The sequence below is a fragment of the Bos grunniens genome, chromosome 6 (genome assembly GCF_055505025.1).
Source record: "Bos grunniens cultivar Pamir isolate PY7600 chromosome 6, Bosgru_T2T1.0, whole genome shotgun sequence".
In the NCBI taxonomy this organism is placed as follows: Eukaryota; Metazoa; Chordata; class Mammalia; order Artiodactyla; family Bovidae; genus Bos; species Bos grunniens.
The window spans coordinates 30,101,016-30,117,264 of record NC_141170.1 but is presented as its reverse complement, the minus strand read 5'-3'; the positions used below and the strand labels follow the sequence as shown (position 1 = coordinate 30,117,264).

Here is a 16,249-nt window from a genome sequence, read left to right as displayed (position 1 = left end):
AACCAAGAAATTAAAAGAATAATTTAAATATTATAGTCGGTATTTCAGGTTCTAAATTTGAATCTCTATTTACCCTAGGAAGATATTTACATTTTTAAAATATATCGTTACAATTTAAGACTCTCCAAAAGAGGTAAATTGATAGCACCAGCAACTCAGTTCAATCGGAACTACATAAATAAGAAAATAAAAATTGTGAAGTTCATACTAAGGTTTATCATGGAATGTTCTAAGAGAACTGAATGGCTCTATTTTGGTTCCAGTTTTAAGGTAACTGAGAGTTAACAAAGGAACCCCTTTTGCTTTGACCCATTGACAGTTGAAAACCTTTCCAAAATATATTACCCTAGGTTGTGGCTTACTTTTTACTATAAAGTAATCCTCTATTTGAAGAGTTGACTCATTGGAAAAGACCCTGATGCTGGGAGGGATTGGGGGCAGGAGGAGAAGGGGACAGAGGGTGAGATGGCTGGATGGCTTCACTGACTCAACAGACATGAGTTTGAGTGAACTCTGGGAGTTGGTGAAGGACAGGGAGGCCTGGCGTGCTGTGTGATTCATGGGGTCACAAGGGGTCGGACATAACTGACCAACTGAACTGACCTGAATCCTCTATTTGCAATTGGAAAACTGTTTTCAGAGTCTGTCTTCTTAAAAATTCTTCACATAATCTGATTATACTGATACTGATGCTACTGGAATTTATATTTTTAATGGTCTCCTAAAATAATGTCCCAAATTAATTATATCCAATTCTTTTAAATGTATATACCTTGACTCCTGAATTATTTTGTCTAATTTAACATCCAAAAATACAATAGGTATTAAATGTAATATTTCTTACAATTTTATTATTTCAAGAAAAAAATAATCTCTCTTCCCCTATAGATATCAGACTATTGGAAAGCACCAAAGGGTGCTATTTATAGAAATAGATATCTTCAGAGACTGCAATGGAGGAACAGGGTACAGTTTGGTGAAACTACAGTATGATAGATGGAGCAGAGGACAGTCGTAGAGGCTAATCTGGTTTCCAGTCCTCCAAGACCATTCTATAGTCTGTGGGGCTATGCTTGTCTAAAAGATGTTTGTTGCTTCAAAAAAGATATTACTTTTAACATACAACAATCAGGATTATAGAAAAAGCACTGTATCCTACTATCTATCTTTTGATATCACCATCTTTTGATTTAGATTAACATTTCTAAAGCATGAAGATATTTATAAATGAGAATTAATGGTAATGCATTCACAACATGTGAGAAAGCAATGTCTGACTATTCAACTTTAATAAAACTCCTATTATGTAAACTTTTGCACAAAATAATTAATATCAATAATTAATAACAATAACCACAGCTAACATTGATTCAGGACCTATTATTGCTGAGGGTTACACTCAGCAATCTGTGTATGATATTTCTAATACTTATTACAACCGTGTGATATATATTTCTGATCTCTATTCACAGATAAAGAAACTGAGGCTCCAAAATGTTAACTACTAATCTAACAACTTATGTTGTAGAGCTGTTACTCACATTATTATTATTACTTATTATCATTATTATGTCTCTCTAACTGCAGAGTGTATTTCCTTCTATTATACTACAGTGACCCCCTGGGATAGATACACATTTCATAGCACTGCATCTGTTAACACAGACCTATTGTTTCAAATCAGAAATTTCTCAAAAAATTTTCAGGCAATGTTAATTTTAAATGCATTTTAAATGGTACTATTTCAATTAATACCACATGTAAAAGGAAGATGGTGGCATCTGATCCTCAGACTAATAACTAGGCAACAACTCTCAGAAGACATCATTAATCTAGAAGACAGATGGCTTCTAACTTAAGAAGATTATCTGTATCCCTGACATTTCCCTAGGGGAAATTTCCATTGCCTTTAATTTAGAAAGTTGGCCTTACAAAAGAAAATACAGTTGACCCTTGAACAACAGGGGTTTGAACTACCTGGGTCGACTTCTAAGTGGATTTTTTTCCTACAGTAAATACTACCATATTGCATGATCCACTGATTCCTAGTTGGTTGAATCCAGAGTTGGTTGAATCTGAGGATAGGGAACCTCAGATACAGAGGACCCAAATGTAAGGGATGAGGCTATAAATCATATGTGGATTTTCAAGGGCAAGGAGGATTGATACTCCAACTCCAGTGCTGTTCAAGGGTCAATTGTACAGGCTTTTTGAGATTTGGTTAAAAAACATATTCCTATTATTCTTTTATTTTCCATAAAGGGAATTTCAATACCAAACTTATAAAAGCATTTCTTTAATACCAAGTTACTTTCCAATCCCATTAAAAAAAAAATAAACAGAAAACCTTGACAGGCAATAATTCACTTGACTTTAGTGGCCTAGCCTACCTTAAAATAAAATTTGACAGAATCACTCAACTAATTGTCACTTTTACATTGTAAAAAGTTTTGCAAAACAGGCGAAATCAAAGAGCATTCTTATTTCCAAATGTTATCTATCACACTGGGCTTCAAACAAAATACAATTCTTTGCTGTGTCAATATATCTCATTTTAAAAGTTTTAAAATAATATTAATAATGCATAATTTAGATTATCCTGAAAGACACACTTTGAAATTTTAACCCAAGCTAGAGAAAAGTTCATTTTAATGTGAAAATTTAAAAGAAATAAAAAATAACAAATTGGGAGAATGATGCCTTGAAGTAAAATAATACCTGTAATATGTATTTCTCTTATGCATTTAAAAATTGGCAAGCCATATGTTATAACTTATAAATATAAGCTTCTTTTGCTTCTTCCACATTATATAAAGGCACATGACTATCACATTCTCTTAACTGATGGGAGAGTTGTTTTCATCATTATCTTAGAACCACAGTTAACTATTGAGGCTTGTCAAAGATGCCTACCTCTGTAGTGGAAGTCTTGGGACATGTCTATGGGAGCCCGTTCTACTGCTGATCTCTTGTAGACAACATGAATCCTTCCTTTTTCTTCCTCCATCTGCTTACCTCTTTCCAAGGGTTCAATGAAATACTCATCATTATCACTTTTTATCATTCCAGCCTAGAGAAAACATAAAATGTGTTACGTTAAAAGAAATATCTATTATCTCTAGCTTACAATTAGTGTTTTAAATGGCAAGAATACAATTTTTGAAAACTAATGAACTTTCTTTCCACTTTTGGTTACAAATTCAAACTGGCTAGTTACTGTTAGTTGTTCAGTTGTGTCCAACTCTTTGCAACTCCAAGGACTGTAGTCCACCAGGCTCCTCTGTCCAGGGGATTCTCCAGGCAAGAGTACTGGAGTGGGTTGCCATTCCCTTCTCTAGGGGGTCTTCCCAACTCAGGGATCGAACCTATGTCTCCTGCATTGCAGGCAGACTCTTTACCATCTGAGCCACCAGATTAAAATGGTTAAGCTATAAATATCAGTCATTCAAAGGTAGAAATTCATATATGGTAGGAATAAAATATTCCTAGGTGTTGTTGATCCTGTTTGTGACACCAATTGTCTTGCTGTTCACACTGTTTGCTGAACCCAGGGTAGGCAATGCAGGAAATCAGAGGCTGGATGAAGACTCAAGGAACAGTAGGAACTGCAGACACATTTATTTTCTCCTGGCTGGCACGGCAGCCATAACACAGCCTCTCTCCTGGCTGATGAAGCAGGCAGGAGAGAAGCAGCCATAGCAGCAGCCATAACATAACCATAATGTAGCCAAAACATAACCCCATATAACCTAACCATGGGTCACTCCAGTGTAGTCCTGATGCAGCAGCAGCCAGGGCTCTCATGGTGAAGTTCATAACAGGCATACTACACAAAGTAGCCCATGGCCAAGTGAGTACCTCGTGAGGTGCATGTGTAGTGCTATGTGATCTCAGCCGTTACATAACACTGCAAAGTCACTGTTCATAGAACATGGGGCTAGATGGCGTGAGAGTGTGGGGCGAGACAGCCTGACTGGCAGCATCTTGTTAATTTGTTCTTTCCTGACATAAGGTAAAATGGACTTCCCAGGTGGCACTACTGGTAAAGAACCCACCTGCCAATGCAGGAGACAGAAGAGATGTGGTCTGAACCGTGGGTAGGGAAGATCTCTGAAGGAGTGCATGGCAACCTACTCCAGTATTCTTGCCTGGAAAATCCCATGGGCACAGGAGCCTGTTGGGCTATAGTCCATAGGGTCACAAAGAGTCTGACACGACTGAAGTGACTTAGCACACACGCACATAAGGCAAAATAAGAGCTTTACATAGGGTAAGAATAAGAAAATCATACAATCTATATAATTTCATCGGTCTATAGATGAAGCACATTTATGTATTCTACTTAGCATTTTATCTCTAAAAAAACGTACAGGGACATAAATTCAAGAAAAATCTCTGATTTCCCATAGTAACCCACTGTGGGGCTGTTGTCCACTGCTGCTAAGTATTTTTGTAACCCATTTATATCTTCCCATCATATCACCATGGTATGAGAAGAATGAGTTCCATGGAGCACTCCATACATAAAGTTACTTCTGTCCTTAATTCACCTCAGTTTCATTGGAAACTCTATATTTCTAACATTTATTAATTTGAAGAACTAGCTCAAATTTTGCCCATATTAATCTAATTTCATGATTTTACATATTTCATTCCTTCTCCAGCTTCATCCTTTTGAATGAAAAGGTTATCTGATATTCAGTTCCTTCCTTTCACCTCACTGGTGTTTTTATGACTGTTTCATCTTTGATTTTCTTAGAAAACACCAGGACTACACTATTCACTACTATAGTTGAAGAGAAATGATAGTTTGTCTGAAATTTATTCTTCATTAAGTATTGAGTCCACATTACATTCAAATAGCTACAGCTCATATTCCTACTGTAAAGGTCATACACTAATTGTTATTTTGTTGTTTTAGTCTCTAAGTCATGTCTGACTTTTTTGTGACTTTGTAGACTGCCAAGCTCCTCTGTCCATAGGATTTCCCAGGCAAGAATACTGGAGTGGGTTACCATTTCCCTCTCCAGAGGATCTTCCTAACCCAGGGATCAAACCCACGGCTCCTGCATTGGCAGGCGGATTCTTTATGGCTCAGCCATGAGGCAAGTCCCACATACACTAATGTTGTTGTTCCGTCACTCATTAGCTCCCCACCCTTGGCAATCCCATGGACTGCAGAACGCCAGACTTTCCTGTCCTTCACCATCTCCCAGAGAGTGCTCAAACTCATGTCCATTAAGTCAGTAATGCCTTCCAACAATCTCATGCTGTCATCCCCTTCTCCTCCCGCCTTCAATCTTTCCCAGATTCAGGGTCTTTTCTAATGAGTCCGCTCTTTGCATCAGGTGGCCAAAGCACTGGAGCTTCAGCTTCAGCGTCAGTCCTTTAAATGAATATTCAGGATTTAATTCTTTCAGGACTGATTGGTTTGATCTCTTTGCAGTCCAAGGGACTCTCCAGAGTCTTCAATATCACAGTTCAAAAGCGTCAATTAATACTTCAGTGCTCAGCCTTCTATATGGTCCAACTCTCACATCCATACATGACTACTGGAAAAACCACAGCTTTGACTAAACGGACCTTTGCTGGAAAAATGATGTTTCTGCTTTCTAATATGCTGTCTATGGTTGCCATAGCTTTTCTTCCAAGGAGCAAATATCTTTTAATTTCATGGCAGCAGTCATGATCTGCAGTGATTTTGGAGCCCAAGAAAATAAAGTCTGTCACTCTTTTCATTGTTTCCCCATCTATTTGCCATGAAGTGAAGGGACCGGATTCCATTATCTAAGTTTTTTGAATGTTGAATTTTAAGCCAGCTTTTACACTCTCCCCTTTCACTTTAACCAATAGGCTCTTTAGTTCCTCTTCACTTTCTGTCATAAGGATGATGTCATCTGCATATCTAAGGTTATTGATAGTTCTCCTGGCAAACCTGATTCCAGCTTGTGCTTCACCCAGCTGGGCATTTTGCATAATAAACTCTGCATATAAGTTAAATAAGCAGGGTGATAATATACAGCCTTGATGTACTCCTTTCCCAATTTAGAACCAGTCCATTGATCCTTATATGGTTCTAACTGTTGCTTTTTGACCTGCATACAAGTTTCTCAGGAGGCGGGTAAGGTGCTCTGGCATTCCCATCTCTTTAAGAATCTTCTAGTTTGTTGTGATTCACAGAGTGAAAGGCTTTAGTCATCAGTGAAGCTGAAGTAGATGTTTGTCTGGAATTCCCTTGCTTTTTCTATGATCCAACAGATGTTGGCAATTTGATCTCTGGTTCCTCTGCCTTTTCTAAATCCAGCTTGAACATCTGGAATTCTTCATTCATGTACTGTTGAAACCTAGCTTGGAGAATTTTAAGCATTACTTTCCTAGCATGTGAGATGAGTGTGATCGTATGGTAGTTTGAATATCCTTTGGCATTGCCTTTGTTTGGGATTGGAATGAAAATTGACCTTTTCCATGCCTGTGGCCACTGCTGAGTTTTCCAAATTTGCTGGCATATTGAGTGCAGCACTTTCACAGCATCATCTTTTAGGATTTGAAACAGATCAGCTGGAATTCCATCACCTCCACTAGCTTTGTTTGTAGTGATTCTTCCTAAGGCCCACTTGACTTCACATTCCAGGATGTCTGGCTCTAGGTGAGTGATCACACCATCATGGTTATCTGGGTCATTAAGATCTCTTTTGTATAGTTCTTCTGTGTATTCTTGTCACCTCTTCTTAACATCCTCTGCTTCTGTTAGGTCCACACCATTTTTGCCCTTTATTGTGCCCATCTTTGCACGAAATGTCCTTTGTTATCTCTAATTTTCTTGAAGAGATCTCTGCTGCTGCTGCTGCTGCTGCTGCTAAGTCGCTTCAGTCGTGTTCAACTCTGTGCGACCCCATAGATGGCAGCCCACCAGGCTTCCCTGTCCCTGGGATTCTCCAGGCAAGAACACTGGAGCGGGTTGCCATTTCCTTCTCCAATGCATGAAAGTGAAAACTGAAAGTGAAGTCGCTCAGTCGTGTCCGACTCTTAGCGACCCCATGGACTGCATCCCACCAGGCTCCTCCGTCCAGTCCTTCCCATTCTGTCGTTTTCCTCTATTTCTTTGCACTGATGACTGAGGAAAGCTTTCTTATCTCTCCTTGCTATTCTTTGGGACTCTGCATTCAGATGGGTATATCTTCCCTTTTCTCCTTTGCCTTTCCCTTCTCTTTTTTTCTCAGCTGTTTGTAAGGCCCACTAACACAACCATTTCACCTTTTTTTCATTTTTTTTTCTTGGGGATGGTTTTGATCACCACCTCCTGTACAATGTTGTGAACCTCTGTCCATAGTTCTTCAGGCACTCTATCATATCTAATCCCTTGTATCTATTTGTCACTTTCATTGTATAATCATAAGGGATTTAATTTAGATCATACCTGAATGGCCTAGTGGTTTTCCCTACTCTTTTCAATTTAAGTCTAAATTTTGCAATAAGGAGTTCATGATCTGAGCCACAGTCAACTTTTGGTCTTGATTTGATGACTGTATAGAGCTTCTCCATCTTTGGCTACAAAGAATATAATCAGTCTAATAAAATCTAACATTTCACAGACTAATATAATTAATATTAAATTAATATTATATGCACTAATATGGAATATTAATTTAAATAGCAGTACATTTGAAAACAAAGTTGAAAAAATAATGTATTAGTGTGGAATTGTAATTATTTGAAAATATTTATCAGATCTAAGTCATCTTCTTCTTCTGAGGCTCTTCTTCTTTATTTACAAACGTGAGGTCACTCACTCTCATGGAATATAGGCAAGGGGAAGGGGGGATGATTCCAACCACTTCTAACTGCTGGTCTAATGGCTCTACTGCTCTGTGTCAAGCAGCACAGACATGAAATGTAGGTAAACCTTGCCTCATAGCATCTGTTTTCAGCAAATATGCCTATTACTATTGCTTTTCTGTTGCATCCACATCTGTCCCCATTTTCTGTTCTGTCTTCTCCTCCTAGATATGGTCTCACCCCCGCTCCCTCTGTGTAAGCCTCAGAGGGCATTCTCAGAAGCTCTGGTGTCTTCACGTGCCATCTCTACATCCCCCTAACTACTGTGCACATCCAAACAGCCTTTGACTTTATGTTACCTTGTCTTACAAGGAAATATCACTACAGCTTTTCCACAGTGGTTAGTTTTACCCTCTTGAAAAAACTTCTACCCTTTCACTACAAAGAACATTGAGCTAGTGGGCATTCAGTAGTAATGTTATCTTCCAGACACAACTCCAATATCCGGGGTTGTTTCCTCATCTGGTCAATTACTTTTCCCCTAGGGCTGTACTGAAAAAATGCTTTTTTTCACAAGCGGCCTGATTAGATCTTGACCTTTCCGAGTTGTTCCTCTTGTTAATGGATTCATCTCCTCTACAAACACAATTTCCAACATCTTTCTCATGCTTTTCAATTTTTGTTTTAATCTCTTTAGCATTAATGTCATATTCTTAAATCTCTTTTTCTCAGTAATTTTGAAATCACTTTTTTGATGGGTTAATAGTATTCATAGATAGTGAAAGTGAAGTCACTCAGTTGTGTCTGACTCTTTGCCACCCTATGGAGTATAGTCTGCCAGGCTCCTCTGTCCATGGGATTTTCCAGGCAAGAATACTGGAGTGGGTTGCCATTTCTTTCTCCAGGGGATCTTTCCAACCTGGGGATGGAACTCAGGTCTCTTACATTGTGGGCAGACTCTTTCCCATCTGAGCCACCAGGGGTAATGTTCATAAAACACATGCAAACTAAGCATAAACATAGTAAACATATAAAAAGTTAACTAACAGGACTACATCCAAGGCTGAAATGTCCAGCCTCATTCCTAATGCCACCTGTTGATGGGAGGCAGTGTTAACTGGCTTTATTACGGAAACACAGGTCTGTTGTATACCAAAGTCTACAGACTGAAGTTTATCAGTATTCATCTTCATTCAAGTCTTTTTTTTTTTTTTTTTTGGCCCTAAATCCATTCAGTCACATGGTTCCATTCTTTTCTCATCTATTTACACTGCCACTTCCTTAGTTACAGACCTCATCATTGCTCATTTGGATTACAGAAATTGCCTCCTGTTGTGCCTAAACCTAAGTGGACACAGTGGTCACTGAAGCAGCCAGCAACCTCTTAGCAATGGGCAATGACTACTGGGGACACTTGAAAGCCATGGGGAAAGCAGGTAGGATTAGCCCGCATACCATTAAAAATCATTTCTACATACCTTCTATTGGAAATGTTCAAATCTCACGCCCCATGATGTTACTTTCTCCACTAGGTCACAGGTAAAATTTAAAACATCTAATCCTCCCCCTTAGAAGACAATGAAAATTTAAATGAGGTTGAGGCAGAGTCACTGGCAAGGCAAAAGCTGGATCACAAAACCTCTGACAACTCCAAGGACAGGAAATCTGAGAGCCTGCCTTCTTTAAAAAATTTTTTTCATTAGAATATAGTTGCTTTACAATGTTGTGTTAGTTTCTGCTCTATAGCAAAGTGAATCAGCTATGCAAATACATACATCCCCTCTTTTTTGGATTTCCTTCCCATTTAGTGAGAGCCTACCCTTTTATTCATCATGTAAGCAAAGTTAAATGGAAAAAAAAAAAGTCTTATCTAAAGCACTGTACCGGATACCTTAGTAAAATAAAAATTCTCAAAGACATGGTTCACCTACCCTCCAGTTGAGGGCAATCTAGCCAAATAAATGAAATATATGCCTAAAGGTATTCAGTGATGTATATTATGAAAAGTCCAGACAGTAAATGATAACGGCAGTTGAAAGTCAAATTAGGGAGATTCTTTGCCCACAAGCCTACTGCACAAGCCAACTGTCAATGGAGCTCTTGATTCTCCACCCAAAATCTATTTCAGCTGAAATCTCCCTAATGCCTATGGGAATTTCACTTTGGCCATTGTTACTGTTCACACTGTCTCACTTTTCCACATAGTACAGCAGCCAAAAATTACTATTTCAAATTATGGTATTATTTTAGACAAGCTAGAATGTGATAACAAATGGACAGACTATGTAAGGGCTCAAAACATCAGGTGCTGCTTTCCTGCTCAGATAGAAGCTCAGAATATTTCTAGGTCAGCCAGGCGGGGGTTCCGCTCCACAAGCCATGTGGGTGTCCAGACTGACGGTGGTTCTGCCATTTCAATACGGGCTGCCATGTTTGCCCAGTCAGAAGGGGGAACAGCAGGAGGAAGCCCACAGGGAAGATTTTTCTGAGTTAGCCCTGGTCATGTCAGCGGTACCACTTACTTCCACGGGCAGGATACAGTCGCATGGCTGGCTCACAGCCAATTGCAAAGAAAGTCAGGAAACAGAATCTGGCTGTGTGCCGAGGGAGGAAAGACAATGTATTTGATGAACAAGTGGCCATCTCAAACTCAGATAAGATCATGTCACTCCTTCGCTTGAAACACTTCAGTTGCTTCCCATTGCATTTAAAACCACACTGCTTCAAGGCCTGTATCACCCCAGCCCTGCCTGTCGACCCCCAAGAACTGCCCCTGTCCCCGTACTTCCAGTGCCCCAGCCTGAGGGGCCTGTGTTCAGTGTCGCTTTTCTTTTGATATTCCCACCTTCTTTATGGCCTCAGACCTTTGAAACGTTGTTGGTTCTATTTAGAATGTTCCTCTCCTGCCATGCTACACTTCCCTTAGCTGGCTGTGTTTTATTCTCCAGGTCTCAGTTTATTTTTTTTGTTTGTTTGTTTGTTTTTTAATTTTATTTTATTTTTAAACTTAACAATATTGTATTGGTTTTGCCAAATATCGAAATGAATCTGCCACAGGTATACATGTGTTCCCCATCCTGAACCCTCCTCCCTCTTCCCTCCCCATACCATCCCTCTGGGTCGTCCCAGTGCACCAGCCCCAAGCATCCAGTATTGTGCATCGAACCTGGACTGGCGACTCGTTTCATACATGATAGTATACATGTTTCAATGCCATTCTCCCAAATCTTCCCACCCTCTCCCTCTCCCACAGAGTCCATAAGACTGTTCTATACATCAGTGTCTCTTTTGCTGTCTCGTATACAGGGTTATTGTTACCATCTTTCTAAATTCCATATATATGTGTTAGTATACTGTATTGGTGTTTTTCTTTCTGGCTTACTACACTCTGTATAATAGGCTCCAGTTTCATCCTTCTATTTAGAACTGATTCAAATGAATTCTTTTTAATGGCTGAGTAATACTCCATTGTGTATATGTACCACAGCTTTCTTATCCATTCATCTGCTGATGGGCATCTAGGTTGCTTCCATGTCCTGGCTATTATAAACAGTGCTGCGATGAACATTGGGGTACACGTGTCTCTTTCCCTTCTGGTTTCCTCAGTGTGTATGCCCAGCAGTGGGATTGCTGGATCATCTTGCCTGGAAAATCCCATGGATGGAGGAGCCTGGTGGGCTGCAGTCCATGGGGTCACTAAGAGTTGGACACGACTGAGCGACTTCACTTTCACTTTTCACTTTCATGCATTGGAGAAGGAAATGGCAACCCACTCCAGTATTCTTGCCTGGAGAATCCCAGGGATGGGGGAGCCTGGTGGGCTGCTCAGTTTAAAGGCAGGTGATGCAAGAAACATGAGTTTGATCCCTGGGTGAGGAAGATCCTTTGGAATCAAAAATGGCAACCCACTCTAGTATTTTTGCCTGGAAAATTTCATGGACAGAGGAGCCTGGCAGGCTACAGTCCATGGGGGTCACAAAGAGTTGGACACAACTGAGTACGGATGCACTAAGATCACAGTTTAAACGTTACTTCCTTAGAAATTATTTTCTGATTCCCTCATCCGCATATAGACTAGATATCCCCATGTAAATTAGGACCTATCTTTTAGCCAATTAGTCTGACAGAGCAATGTATTTTCTCTCACAGCCCTTAACACAAATCCCAGGTTGACTCACTTAAGTGTTACCTTTATTATTTTCTGTCTCCCTCATGGCACTGTTGGGATTCCCTGCTGGCTCAGATGATAAAGAATCCGCCTGCAGTGTGGGAGACCTGGATTCGATCTCTGGGTTTGGAAGATCCCCTGGAGGAGGGCATGGAGAATCCCCATGGACAGAGGTGCCTGGCGAGCTACAGTCCATGGGGTTGCAAAGAGTCGGACGTGACTGAGCGACTAAGCCCAGAGCACATATGGCACTGCCAGCTCCTGAAGCGAACTTGTGTCTCTTAAGTCACCTTTGTCTCCTTAAGTAGCAGCATGACGGCCACACAAAATATGCTTTCAATACATTTCTGATGAAAAATGACATGAACGCAAGGTAAAGTGAGGGGACGGAGAATTTTTAGAGGTTCAAAAGGTGGGAGGATTGCTGTGCTGGCTGTGTGAGAGAAGGCATTAGAAGTGAGACAGTCCAGGCTTGAACAAAGGTTGTGAAGCGCAAAACCCCAACACATGCTTGAGGGCAGTGGGTACCCCGCTCATTCAAAGCAGAGTCTGTGCAGGGCAGCTCTGGGAAACAGCTTATGGAAGATTTGTGTCACTTTGTATCTGAATTTTTAACTTGTAGCATGGAGAACAACTAAGGTTGATCAGATGGGCTAAAAGAAAGTGGGATTTTAAAATAATTTGTATTTATTTATCATTTTTGTCTGTGCTGGGTCTTTGTTGCTGTGCATGTGTTTTTCATAGCTGTGGAGAGTGGGGGCTACTCTTTGACTGCCGTGTGTGGGCTTCTCACTTGGCTGGCTTCTCTTGCTGTGGATCTCAGCCTTCAGGGCACAAGGGCTTCAGTAGTGGCCGCACGTGGGCTCAGAAGTTGTGGCTTGCAGGCTCTCAAGCACAGGCTCAACAGCTGTGGCACACAGGCTTAGTAGCTTCACCACATGAGGGATCTTCCCAGATCAGGGACTGATCTTGTGTCTCCTGCACTGGTACGCAGACTCCTTAACACTGAGCCACCATGAAGCCCCATGAAGTGATGTTTTAAGATTTATCTGAGGATTAAGTTCCAGATGGAAGAAAGACTAGGAAACAAGCAAGCATGAGGCTAAAAGTTCAGGTGGCAGAAGTGGAAATGGGAAGAGAAAAGGGGAAAGAGAAAGAAAAAAGGAATAAAGTCAAGAGTGATTATTATAGGAAAAAATAAATACTTGGTCACTTGTTAACATGGAGGCTCCTCTGCTTAAAACCTTCCAAAGGGGACTTCCCTGGTAGTCTAGTGGCTAAAACTCCATGCTCTCAGTGCAGGGGACCCAGGTTCCCACATGTCACAAGTAAGAGTTTGGAGTTCACAGGCTGCAACTGAGACCCGGTACAGTCAAATAAATAATTAATTAAAAAAAAAAACAAAACCCAAGCAAAACCTTCCAAGGATACCCATGGCATGTAAAAGCAAAACCTTCCAAGGATACCCATGCCATGTATATTAATAATCAAAGTTCTCAAGATGCCCATTCTTAGCACCACCATCTCCTGGGCCTCATCTCTTTATTCTTGCCCTTGCTGGTTCCACTTTATTTATTTACTTTTTTTTGAGAAATTTTATCTTTGTTTTATTGTATTTTACTTGTATTTACTTGTTTTATTTGTATTTTACTAGCTTTTAGATATTGATTTTATTTTATTATTTATTATTATTATTTTACTTTACAATATTGTATTGGTTTTGCCATACATCAACACGCACTTTAGCCACAACGGGCTCCCTGCTGATCCCTGACATCCCAGGTAGGTGCCTTTGTTAAGGCCTTTACACTGGAAAGGCACTTCCACTTGTATTTTCCCTTTCTGAAATCTTTCTCCCCCTGGAATTCCACATGTCTAACTCCTCACCTCCTTCACCTAAGTAAAGCACACCCTGACTATCTACCTGCTTCCCCCACCCAGCACCCCAAACTCTCTTACCCTGCCCATCTTTTCCACTGCACTCACTGCTTTCTGATGCACTAGCTAACCTAACCATTTATCATGTTCCTTGTTTACAGTCAATGTCCCAGCAATATCCTGCTTGTCAGGAATTTACTTTTAGTCTGTTCTGTTCATTCTGTATCTCAAGTGCCTAAAACAGTGCCTGGCACAAACTAGATGCTCAATAAGTATTTACTAGATGACAAAATGAGAAGCAAAGATAAAGGAAAGGAAGAAGGTGCAATCTCCAAAATTTTGAAGTTGGGTGACTAGGAAATTAATACTTCTGCTCACAGAAATAGAAAAGTTAAAAGAGAAAGCTGATTAGAAAGGCAGGAAGATGATCAGTTCATTAAGCATGTTCACTTGCGGTAAGGGTGAAAATACTCAACATGCAAAAGAGAGATGCAGAATTTTTATTGAGAAAAATTGCCATGGCCACAAATATATTGGAAATGGGTTGCTTCTCAAAGGCAATAGCTAAAACTGTTGGGGAAAAAATGAACAGGAAGAGTTCATAAAGACATCTGAGGGAGAGCCAACAGCAAATCTTGGGGAAAGCTCACAGAACCTCAGAATATTACTATACAGGAAATTCCTAAGATCTGAACTCAGGACCATGGTCTACAAGGTCCTATATGGCCTGAAATTCTCTATTTGTCTCACTTCTCCTAACACTTCACATCTTGCTCTTTTGGCTCTAGCCATATGGCCTCTAGCCCTCCTGCCCCCACCCCTACAAGCACTTTCCCCACCTACATAAATTAGCTTCCCCTTCTCTCTCTATCCTAGCCTTTTTCCTTTTGAGGCATTACCTCAATTAGCTACATGAGTGTCTGTCATCCTTTTGGGACACAAACTTAATTAAACATAGACTGTGTCAAATTCACTGCTGTATCTCAAGGCCTAGAACAGAGCTTGGCTTGCAGCAGGTGCCTAGTATTTGACGGACACTGGGAGAGGAAATTAATGTAAGAAGTGGACAAGTGAAAATAAAACATCTTAGAAGGAAAATTTAAAACATGGTAAGAGAGGTGGGAGGAAAACTAAGTAGCGTGTCATGGGCATCAAAATAGAAATTTCCTCAACGTTAACGCAATGGCAGTGAAGAGGACACAAAAGATGAAGGCTGTGGAGAGACAAAAATGATGGAGTGGTGGGGCTGAAGAGATACTACAATGAGTTATGAAAGGACCAGGGGGTAAAGCCGCATATATTTCAGATCCTAGACTGTTCAGAGCCATTATAGGTAGATTCTCAGCCTGCTCTCCCTACCACATCATATGGATTTTCCTTCCTCAGCAGTTACCAAAAACGGAGTGACTAAAAGATGGGGTATATATGTGTGTTTATGTGCATGCAACGGAATATTACTCTGCCATAAAAAAGAATGAAATACTGACATATGCTGACATTGGTAGCATGGAAAACTTAGAGAATATTATGCTCAGTGAAATAAGTCTGACAGAGAACAACAAATGCTATATGATTTCACTTACATGTGGAATATAAAAAATGAGACAACTGAATCTATATACAAAAAAGAAACAGACTCACAGACATAGAAAAAAACTTACACTTACCAAAGGGGAGGAGAGGAGGATGGTCAAGTTAGAAGCAAGGATACAAACAGATACAAACTACTATATGCAAAATAGATAAGCAGTGAGGATGTATTGTATAGCAGAGGAAATTATAGTCAATATCTTATAATAACCTATAATAGAATATAACCTACACAGTATTGTAAATGAACTGTACTTCAATTAAAGGGGAAAAAAAATCTCGTGTTCTTAGACAAGACTGACCCATGCAAAAAATCATCAGTACTCATAGTTAAGTAGTAAAGACTCTTTTATCTATACGATATTCATTTAGGTAGTCAGGAATTCAACAAATATATTTGGAAGCTCAAAGACCATGAATTGTTGACCTTAATATTAAATAACTCACACTCCTGCTCTCAGTCCTCACAATTTTATTTCATAGGATACAGTGGAGTGATTTAAAGGAATAAAATTCAATATGTATAAAATTAGGCAGTTTCAAACTATGACATTCTAAGTATTGGTATTGCTTTCAATGCTGCCAGAAATTTACAACTTTTAATTATAACTTAGAAATGTCACACTTAAGATTACATATGGCCCTAAAAGATTCTGTTTAAACAGATGCAATAATTTCTTATGTATCTTAAATGTTATTTAATTTATATATGGTGTGTGCTCAGTTGCTCAGTCATGTCTATTTGCGGCCCCATGAACTATAGCCTGCAGTTCCTTTGCCCATGGAATTTTCCAGGCAAGAATACTAGAGTGGGGTGCCATTTCTCACTCCAGAGGA

General features: G+C 39.8%; 1 protein-coding gene across 3 annotated transcripts in view; it reads right to left on the bottom strand.

Annotated features, from left to right (window-relative positions):
- ADAMTS3 (ADAM metallopeptidase with thrombospondin type 1 motif 3) overlaps nt 1-16,249 on the bottom strand; it is a 278,667-nt gene that overhangs the window by 131,282 nt on the left and 131,136 nt on the right. For all 3 annotated transcript variants that reach the window (XM_086407617.1, XM_086407616.1, XM_086407618.1), the window contains one exon: nt 2,914-3,070. In XM_086407617.1, the coding sequence (XP_086263743.1) occupies nt 2,914-3,070 (157 nt within the window). The remainder of the gene's footprint in view (nt 1-2,913; nt 3,071-16,249) is intronic.